Here is an 11,015-nt window from a genome sequence, read left to right on the forward strand (position 1 = left end):
TTCCCTCTATAAGCTAATGGGAGACGGATGTCAACACAGAGGGCAATTCATCCCATCTTAAATTGGTTTTGAAGATATGAGGATGGGTTGTCATCAAAAGAAACACATTACTCTCTTCTTTTTCTACTAAAGATGCCTAAAGGGGTAGTAAAACCTCTTACTGTTGCATGAGATAAACTTGTAAAAGAAGGCTGGATGAAGTTGAAGACAGTTGATGTGGGGAATACAAACCAGCCAACCAGGACATAAACTCCTGCCTTAAATATCTTTTAGATGAGTTTCTCCAAAGCACATATCATCTTATAAGTCATCTGTTGGGAGTTAGCAGGGTGGAAACTCCCTGTGGCAGAAACTTTTGAGCTAAGGTCAGTTGGGTTCACTCTTGCAGCAATTTCTATTCTGAACTGCAAGTATTTGCAGTATCACAGTATTTGTTCTGCATGTCGATCTCCAAAGGGTGGTTGCTTAGTGCAACAACATTAATTGCAGGTTATCAGTCCTTAGCTCTACTTTCACACAGAGTTTACTTTTTCTGTGATGATGCAAAACATGGAGAGAAAATAGCCTCGTTCCCACACCATCAAGTCTTGGCGGCTTTTATAGAGGCAGTACTGGAAGCTAAGATGAATTTCAACCTCGGCTAAGAAGCTGGCTCACTTATTTCAAAGCCTGCGCAACCCTAATTACACCTTCTAAATATATTCCAGAAGTACAGCTGGATTGTGGAGTGTGTGAGGGTGACTAAATCGCATCATTTGTGGCCCATTATCTTTTCAAAAGCTTTTCATGTGGTAACATTGGGAAGTGGAGACTAATTGCGCTCCTTGCCTGTGCAATTTGGAGAGTTTGCTACTTCAGTCCCAACAAGAAAAATTCAAGTGTAAGAATCACTCGTATCCATCTGCTGGTAGAATGAAAAGTCACCATTTCTTTGACGCCACTAAAAATGACTGAGACAATGAAGATAATAGATATTTCACCAGAAAATAAGCTAAGCTCAGACAGAAAGTCTGACCATAAGTTTTGAAGCGTGTTTGAAATTTGAGCCCAACTTTCCAAAATTCTTGAATCAGCAAAATAGAAAGTGCGTGACTGCCTTCAGAACAGATTTCTTTTTGGTCTGAACAGCCTCTTTTATGACTTTTATTGGGCTGGTTAGAGGGGTCTGGGTGCTTGTGAGCTTCACTGAAGCTGCTTCTGCTATTTAATCAGCCTTGTATTGGTGCCTGGCTTGCAACAGAGATGTGCCAAGAGAAAATGGGAAAGCTCTATGAAGGCTAAGCTCTGAAGGCTGAGTTGGTGCTCTTCCACCTTTCTTTTTCCATGTAAGATCATTTACTATAACATGAACTAAATAGATGAAAAAATTGATCAAGATATTAAAAACTAGAAAAATGCATGCATCGTACTTTGCACTTGATGCCTGAAAATGCTGTTCGTTCAGGAGATTGTTCAAGCAACATTTAAGCAACTCCTTCTACGGATCACAGATTGATGAAGTCTAGAGGCATTCTGTCTGGACCTTCAAGTCTAGCAGAAGGCGTGTCTAAGTCTTTCTAGGGATGAGCCCTGGCTGGATGCTGAGTTAGGACTAGGTCTTCAGGATGGGGCAGACTGGAAGCTCACAAATGAGTAAGGAATTTCAAATACACAAGCTACCACTTTGCATTATCTTTTACTTGTTGACCTTGCATGAAACTCAGTCTTTGTATGGAAAAGCCTTTTAGGAGGTTTCCTCTAGGGGTGCAGTTCCTGCCTTTTGGACTGTAGAACACTACCTTGAGGCAACTGGTTTGGTGCTAAACCATCACATCTCCTGAGCTTTGGGCTGCTGGTAGGCTGCACGATCCAGGCATGGTACTAGTTGCAGGCTGGTTAGCTGGATGGCCAAAAGGTTCCAGGAACTACTGGAGACTTTCCACAGCCCTCCTGCTCCAAACCCATATTGAATTTGCATGACCACCCTCTCCCTTCACCCAGATCCAAAAAAAAAAAAAAGAAAGAAAGAAAAAAAAAGAATCAGCTCATTTTTGGCTCTGACCTCTGCTGCCTGCCCTGCTCTTTTTTGTCCCCTGCCCTGCCCTTGCTCTCCCAGGGTCTGGCCAACATGAAGGCAACAAATGCCAAACTCTAATGAAAAAAATCTTTTCATTTTCTGATAAAAACAAGATTCCAAAGCACTGGAAATTTCACAGAAGTGCCTCTGCTCATGAGGACTCCAGGCTTTGAGAGCTTCTGATAATTCAATTAAGCTCCAACCGTTTGAAAACCAATTTGAGCAGTATCCCGGTTCCTAGCTCTGCAGAGTTCACCAGTCACTATCTATTAGCCTCTGCTGCACTCTCACCTCTTGCACTCTTAACTTGCTTAAATTTGGGGGGGATAAAGTCTGGCACAGCTCCTGATCCGTTCCACGAAAAGTCTGTTTTGATTTGTTACACCTTTTAGAAATGTCACAAAACATTACAACTTCCAGACACCTGAGAGTGTGTGCCAAGCATTTGTCTGTCTAGGTAGAGTTCAAATTAAACCAATTCCCTCCAAATACTTGTGAACAGGTCAGGAAAGATAAAGCTCAGATGAAGCAGATAAAATCGATGTTCTGGCAGTCACAAGTGATTATATCAGAGTATTATACAGGTGACAGTTTTGCTACTTAAGCTTATCCTCTTATTCATTTTTTTTGACACAATTATTCGTCTATAGGACTAGTGAATAATTCATTGCAAATGAACTGTGTTGCAAAATGTTGCCTCTTATTTTTCCACTGCCCTTAAGTTTGTATATTAGATTCATCAACTTGAGACTTGAGTAACTTCATGAGAAAAGCTAAAACAACAGGAGTTCTTTGCTTCAAGGTCTCCCTTCTCTCTTGAGCAACTTTTACACTCAATTATCTACTGCTCTTTTGCTATCCACAGTACCTGAGTAATTCTGCTGTCACCTTGGCAGTCTATCAGATGGTCGTGATGCTGTCAAGGTAGGAGGCATGTCCAAAAAATGTCACTGAAACAAAAGTCTGCAGAACCTGCATGCCATGGTTAAGAGTTTGCAATCAAATAGCGTGAACTGGAAAGATCAACTTCCCCTGGAGCACTTGCTTAGTCGTGATGTCAGAGTGAGCGCTGGCAGCATCACTCAGAGCTTTGCACGAGAGAGTTTAACAAATGAGGACCACGGCACCGCGAATGCCGTGAGATCTGCCTTGTTCCACCCTGCTACAACCCTCACTACAGCCCTTTGTGTAAGAGGTTTCCAACCACTCTGCTCTTAAATGCGTGCTGGAAAATGATTAATAACAAGCCAAAGGCTGAATTATGTTTTGTCCAGTAGGAAAAGAAAATCAATAACTCAGTAATAATTTGTGCAGTAGCAATACACACCCCAACTCTTTTGCTGGATTTGCTTGAAGGCAACCTACTCTCTTGCCAAAAGCAAAGGTCGCCATAAGCTGCAGAACAGCGTGGGAAAACCTGCCTCAGACTTGGCCTGCGGAGCAGAGAGACTGATTTTTTCTTCTTTTTTTTTTTTTTTTTTCAGCCCTGGGTTCTCTCTTCTCAAGAGAAATTTATTTATAGGAGGAATGACGTTTCCTGCTGCATTCTTAACGTGCTTGCAGCTTGGGATAAGGACATGGGAGCTTTGTCTTTCGCCATCTGTTTCTTTATGGCAGTAAATATCCATTTACAGATTTATCTCTGCCCGATGTGTTATAGAGTCATGATACGAATGAGTGTTCATGGATATCCATTCAGAGCAAAAGAGTCAAAGGTAAATACCAGTCCCGGTTCCATGTAGATTTGCACATGTGTATTGGGCAGTGGAGTTCTGGCTTGCGGCTGTGGAGGCGTTTTTAATCTTGGCTTATCTTCTTCAGGGGCACAAGAAATAAACAGAAATGATCGAGACTGAAATCCTGCTGAGCTGCAAGCATCCATCGACATAGCTGGGCACAGGGCCTTTGATTAATTATAGCTGAGAACTGGGACTTAAAGCTGGGGTGCAAACTGCAAGACCTAATTTAGAATGGCTTTTCCAGCCATATCACTTCCAGCTTGGTTTATTTCTTACAGCGCTTCGTTTAGTCTGGAGATGGCCTCCTTTTTTTACGCAGCATCTGTAATACCATCCTTTGGGCCTCGAAGGCAGAAGAGAGGGCAGACTCATTCTTTTTTTTTTTTTTTTTTTTTTTTAATCCAAGAAAGCTGCATGCTTTCTCTAGGTTTTCTAACTCGAAAAACAATGCCTTGTGTTTATGGTGAGAAACATTCCCGTGGCTGGAAAATAGCCAGCGAGGTCTTGAGAGAGGGAGCAAGTATGTGCTCCTCTTTGCCAGTGCCTCGCAAGAGCGGACGGCGATCTCTGAATGGAGCTCGGCATTTGTTAGGCATTAGCAGGCCTCTATTCATCTTCCTCTCACACACATCCGCAGCACATGGATGTAATAAAGATAGCTCGCAGGCACAAACCGTCTCGCATTAATAATGCAAAGGGACTACGTACTTAACGTCTGCTGGTGGGGGAAGGAGAGCCAGAGAGGGATGGCCTGGTAGGGAGGGCTCTGTGCTGAGGAATGGTGTGTGAGGGGTGGGATTCAGGTCAGCTGGATGGGGTGTCCTCTTCCGACCACCGTGTCCTTGGACTTGCTGACCAAAGGAGAGCTGGCTGGGGCTTATGGAGGTGTTAACTCAGCCAGACATCGGTGGTCGGGAGACCACAGCATCCTCTGCAGAGCACTTTGCCTCTGCAGTGAGGTGCTGGCCAGGGTGGAGACGTCTCATAGACATCCACATTGACTTAGGTGAGCCTAAATCATCAGCTTCTGCTGTGCTTAATTTTGTCATGGTTGACGTGTTTGGTGGTACCTCATGGACGCTGAGCTTAGAAACACAGCTTCTGTGTGGCTTCAGGGCCCAAATGTAGGGGATCGGTGCCTGCCAGCCCTACCTTGTAGGGAAAGGGAGCACTATGCTGTGTTTTGAGCAAGTTGACCACCACCTCCTACCTCATGGGCCTTTTTCCTGATGGAGCAGCCCTGTGACAAGGCAGAGAGAATAATGACAAGAAAAGAGATTTAGGGCCCAAAAAAAAAGAGCTGGTTGCAAAGATCATCGTACCAAATTCCCCAGCATAACTCACAGGAAGGCTCCAGTGTTTGCCTAACCAGAAGCTTGAACCACCCCAACCCTAGGTCAGAGAGTGGGAAGGAGAGAAATAAACTGTGGATGCAAGCGAAAATAAAACAACACAAAGCCCTCTGAGAGCAGCAGGTCCCTGGGCTGTGGCCACGTGCCTTTGCCCACCCACCCACTTTATTCCTGCCCTTGTTGATGGGCTTCCAGCCAGCTCAAAAGCCCTGGGGACAACACCAGGCACTGTGTTGGCACCGATGGCACACTGCCCCTTGCCATCTGTGAAGCACAGTGAGGATGAGAGACGAGTGTTACACGTCAGCTTTAGCTGTCCTGTGCATGAGCTACGACTTCTGTCCATGTTTTGGCACTTGTGATTAATAGCCCTCGCTTCCTATACCCACACCCCATTTCTTGTCACTTGTGATTAATATCTTTCACTTCCTATGCACACATCTATATATTGATGCATCCACCCATCCCTCTCTACTTGTGTATTTTTCCCCCATTTTGTGTGTATGCCTGCCCGTGATGCAAACCACCACCATCTGCAGTCTGTTCTTGCCTCCTATATAACTGATCATCAGGATCATCAGGTCTAACCACCAGCCTGACCTACCAAGTCCCACCACTAAGTCATATCCCTTAGAGTCACGTCCACAAATCTCTTAAATCCCTCCAGGGATGGGGACTCCACCACTTCCCTGGGCAGCCCGTTCCAATGCCTCCCTCTCCATGAAGAAATCCTTCCTAATATCCAACTTGAGCCTACCCTGGTGCAACCTGAGACTGATCTACATGAAATCATGCTCAGCCTCCAGCATCTCTGCTTGGCCATGGTGCTGGTTTACTTCCAGCCAGGGCGGAAACATGCTAGAGATTGTTGGTCCCACAGCAGTGGAGAGCTTGCACCTTGTGGGAAGCCACCTTTGAAGAAGCCAGCAGATGCTTCTGCTCCCCTTGCTTGCAAGAGCAACCACAAAGTCACCTCTGGTGACCTGGGTGAACAAAATTGCCTCTGTGGAGTGGCGATCCCTGCACTGCTGGGCATGGGGGACACAAATAAAACCCCTGCTCCCAAGGAAGGGTAAGGCTGCAGGCAGGACGGCCTGCCCTGGCCCCTCTCAGGACCAGCATCTTTGAACCACAAAGCCCACATTTGCCAGGAGGGACATTTCTTAATGTGCTCCAGAGCAACAAACAACAACCAGACAATAGCAGACCAAAGCTGTGTGAATAATTGATTATTTTTGGTTTGCTTGACGGACTGGAAAGGCAAAGAAAATATGTTCCAGGTTGACACAAAGTGATTCTGCTTCCCCTTCTGCCAAATGCAGAAGGAAGAATAAAAGAGCGGCTTTGCATCTAACTGAAGCGGTCTTTGACCTGCATTGAGATTTTGAGATATTTTTTCCGATCCCTTTAAAAGGAATCAAGACGTTCATCTGAACAAAATTACACCGCTGGAAAGAAAAAGTGAAAGAGAATTTGTTTTGCAGTGCCCCGGGCCATACTTTTGCTGAATGACGCATGCAACAAACTCAAAGTAAACTCGCAGGTGGCTTTGGCTGCCATGAAACTGCTTTGATTGAGGGTTCCCCAGGACACACAGGACTGCTTTGATTGAGGGTTCCCCTCAGCTTTGCCTGCAGCAGCTTGGAGCTGCTCTGTCCTTGCAGAACTCCTGCAGGTGCCACCACCCCCTGGCAGGGACCAGAGGGTCCTGAACCCTCATCCATCCAGCCCATGCCCCAGTGCTCGTTGCCTCCAGCCCAGCACCATTTTGGTGATATTGTTGGTGTTAAGAAGAGGGGATTTCACTGATGACAAGCAAAGGGGGTGTACGAGCTGCCCGTCCCCCTGCCAGCCCCCCTGGAGGCAGCGTGCAATGCAAGGGCAGCCCCAAGAGCTGGGTTGTGCCAGCCTGGACTGTCCCGCACTGAGGAGATGCTTTCAGGAAATTAATGACGTAATTATGATGTTCAGCCCGGTTTATTAACTGGGAGTGCCTCCTTGAGTCTGGGTGACAGCCAACTCCACCCTCTGCAGCTCCTGAGCTTTTGGATGCTGCTGTGCCATGCCGGAGGAATGGTGTGTGTCCCCCCCCACATCCTCTGGGGAGCACCCCCACCAGGCACCGCCTGGGACCCACTGCTGCCCCCAAAACAGCAAGAAAGTAAAAGCATTGCTTGGCTGAGCCAGCTCCACGGTGTCATGCTGGTTGGAACTGATCAGGGTAACCCACCGTGCACCGTATAACCCGTACTGTGCTGTCACCCCTCCTTGTTATACATCTCTGCTGGGACAGACCCTGGTGGGCATCTGCAACCCCATTCAGTTACACAGAGCCCTTCTGCATCACCCCGAGCTTTCCAGTAGTATTTGTTAGCTGACATTGTCACTGAGCCTCACTGCTCCTGGTTGTGGCTGCCATGCGCCGTCACCCTGCCTCAACAGGTACTGGTTCTCAGCAACCACCTTGTGCAGCAGTGATTGCCTCCAGACATCATCACAGAGCCTCTGACCAGTTGTAATGACTGCATGCTATCACATCATTCCTGTTGGCACCCATTCATGCCTTAAATTATCACACAGCACCAGTACTAATTCCCGTACAACCCCATACACGTCCCACCAGCAGCAATCTCTGCGCACCGTGGCATAACCCCTATTAGCTCTGACTATTAACGGGGCAGGCAATTGCTATCAAATGGCACCCTCCTCCTCCTCTGGGCATGCATTCAGCACAAAGAAATCGCGGCTTACCCTCTCCACACTGCGTCTCCTCAGTGATCCATATGGTATTTTGAATAAAAGTCTTCGGGTCCTACCCGGAGTCACAGCTGTCTGCACTACCATAGTGCGGAGCTAAACTCGTGTGTGTGTGTCTGTGCGTGTGTAAGAGAGAGGGAGTTCGCAGCACACACACACACAGGCTTCCTTTGAAATAACTTACAGTCTCATCGAGATTTCCCAACTATCAAATAGCTGAGTGGGTTTTCACATCAAACCGTATGAGTCAAGATGTGGCTTGTTTGAAAGAAGGAGGGGGGGGAAGAGAGGGAAAAAAAAAAAAAAAAAAGGAAAACCCAAGCCTTGTAACCTTAACAACATGTTTCAAGCAGCGTATCTTTAGCTCCCTTCTGTTTCTCGGTGTAGTTTGCTCAGCAGGATCGCTGTGCCACAGAGGTGGAAGAATTAAGCTTCTGGGGAGAATGTTCCAAAAATGTCAAGCTTGCTTCTCGTTGCTCCAGATGGTAACCAGGTCAGTTGTCTAATCAAAGCTCTATCAGACTTATTATACGTTTTGTCATGTGACTGCAGACCCCTCTGGTTTGCTGTACAGTCGATCACATGTTCACCTCAAAAAGAATATCTGGTGTATCACCATCTGGTGCAGAGATTAATGTTAAATCCTACGTTCGGATATTCCTCTCTCCTAGACGCTGGAGAGCACATGCACAGGGCTAACAGAGCCCCTGGGCTGCTCAGTTAGACACAGGCACTCACGGGTTAAGGCTCCACGCTGTGCGTGGTGCAGCACAGCACATGCAGAAGTGCAAAGAGCACACGTTGCACTGATTTTCACTCTGTGCACATCCATGTCCATGAAAGCCTGCTCAGTGCTGCCTAAAACTCCTGTGTGGACTTACAGAAGTTAGGGTTGTCTGTAACAGAGTCAGTCTCACCACATTATTCTTTTTTCTCTTCAAAAAACCCATTACAGAATAGCAGACGATGACATTTTCTTCCTATGGAAGAGAAGTTCAAGACTATTTTTGCACTTTAAGTTGTACACAGGTGTTTGGTACACAGGCAACTCCTTTCCCTTCCCACAGACTTTCTGCAACACCAGGACCCCAAAAGCAACCCCAAAGCACCAGGTATGATTTTACATTTTGGTAAGAAGTACGTTTTGGATGTTGTGTTCATTTTCATGCACAGTACAGGTACTGATCCAGATTTTTAGTGACCACATTTTAAAATGACCGTGGGCATTGCAGGAGCTTCTCAGTCCACCAGCTCCATAGTGCTGCTCTGAGCTTGCTTAGTAAAACGGAAAAGATGTTGGCCCACTCTCCTTCCCTTCGAGCTGTCTAGCTGGGAGACCAAATTCTGCTGAGCTACGGAGCCAATCCCTTCCTCCGTATATTGTTCTCATTTTAATGCAAAACTAAAAATACTTTGTTTTGATCGAAGTCCAAAAGGCAGGATGAAGGTGTTAGGGACATGACATTAAAGCAACTGTTTAGAATAGAGAAGAGAAGCTCTGTATCTGCTCAGCATATGTACATGCATTAAAACCAGTCGAAGAAAAAACCCAGAGGCTTGATGTGGGAAACTCTAAATATTAAAACAATCGGCCTTTGTTCATAATTAGTTCCATATGCCTCTTGCCAAAGAGAGTGAGAGGGACAGGAAAAGATGGAAATATCTTAAGCATGACCGACTAATACAGAACCTTTATGTGGAATAGGTGCAGAGTAATGCTCTTTGTTTCTTGCAGTATTTTTAATGGTCTTTAACCCCCCTGCTATCTCACAGGATGTCTGCCTGTTTATTTAAGACCCAGGTACCTGTTTATTTAATAACCAGGTTCCTGGCATCTCCCAGCTGCCCGTGGAGAACCCTCGCTTGCACCAGCAGAGCCACTGGGGACCTACTGGTGGAGAGAGAGGGCAATCTGCTTTACTGGGAGCTCCGCATGGACAAAAACTGAGTCAAACCTGAGGCAGGACCTCAGCGGTGAGGTTTCTCAGTGGGAGCAGGGCAGCAGAGATCTCTGCTGTCCCAGTCCGAAGTCCTTGGCTGGGGAGACTCCTGCTCACGCCAGACCCGTTCCCCAGAAGCTCTCGTATTCCTGCAAGCAGGGTCTCCTGCAGGTCCACTTTTTAGACCAGCCTTGTAGGTAGATCTTTATCCACTAGGGGGGATAAGGATCCATAGCACGCATCTCCAGCAGGGTCTATGATCAATCAGTCTTGGGGACCAGAAGCAGGCAATCTCTTGGTACCAGCATGAAGCACCACACGGACTTTTCCTCCTTAAGGGAGAGAGGAGCTTTAGTTCAGTCTTTTGCACAGTCCACAAGTTCTTTGTGCAGGTTTTTAGGTCTTGTAAATGAAATGCAAATCTGCACATTGCTTAAGGCAGCTGAACAGCAATAAAAATATTCTTTGCAGGAAGCCTCCGGTGCATGTGAGAAGTAGAAGAAATCTATCCGTATGTATGGTACGGGAGCCAGTTCCAACAGGATCTCTGCTTATTGTGGGCCTGACTCCCCCTTTACTTGCTGTACTGCACCCCAGACACAACCCTACAAGTATTATTTACAGAATCACATAAAACCGGAGGCCTGGACCCATTAAGAAACTTTTTTTTTTTTCTTTCTGTCTCATTCCTCACTTCCCAGTTGATGAGAACCTGGATGCAGGAAGCCAAACCAGAATCAATTAGGACTCTGGAAATCATCTGGATTTTGGTGTTATTTTTAGAGTTGTTCAAGGTACATTGGCAGGCAGGTGTATAGGTCTATTAGGATTAGTTTGGAAGATTACCTAGAGGACAGGGAACATCAAACAGTCTCTTAAGGCAGTGTTTCATGGGAATACAGCATAGGTGGAAAATAATCTTACTTGAGGTCTGTGCCTTGATCTTGTTCTCCTTAGAGCCACAAAACATAATGGCTCTCCCTGGGCTCCTTGCAGTCCCTGTTGCAGTTAGGATGTAATTATTTTTCTCTGAGCTTTTCAGATCCAAGTGCCAGAGCGGTGTGTGGGAGCAGAGGCGGGTTAAGATGACCAGACACCGCTGAGGCTTCATACATCTGCATGTTCTGCAGAGACCATCTCCAACCGACCGGCACAGTAGGAAACGAAAGCC

The 11,015-nt window shown here is 46.3% G+C and overlaps 1 protein-coding gene across 5 annotated transcripts in view; it reads right to left on the reverse strand.

The window, feature by feature from the left end:
* FRMD4A (FERM domain containing 4A) overlaps positions 1 to 11,015 on the reverse strand; it is a 362,715-nt gene that overhangs the window by 188,796 nt on the left and 162,904 nt on the right. The window contains exon 1 of one of the 5 annotated variants that reach the window (XM_048062550.2): positions 7,899 to 8,504. The exons of 3 other annotated variants lie outside the window; for them this stretch is intronic. In XM_048062550.2, the coding sequence (XP_047918507.1) occupies positions 7,899 to 7,991 (93 nt within the window). In that variant the 5' untranslated portion in view covers positions 7,992 to 8,504. Of the gene's footprint in view, positions 1 to 7,898; positions 8,505 to 11,015 lie in introns of those variants that run through there. One more of the 5 variants, XM_048062548.2, reaches the window with a different exon arrangement.

This window comes from Anser cygnoides, chromosome 1 (assembly GCF_040182565.1).
Source record: "Anser cygnoides isolate HZ-2024a breed goose chromosome 1, Taihu_goose_T2T_genome, whole genome shotgun sequence".
Taxonomy (NCBI): Eukaryota; Metazoa; Chordata; class Aves; order Anseriformes; family Anatidae; genus Anser; species Anser cygnoides.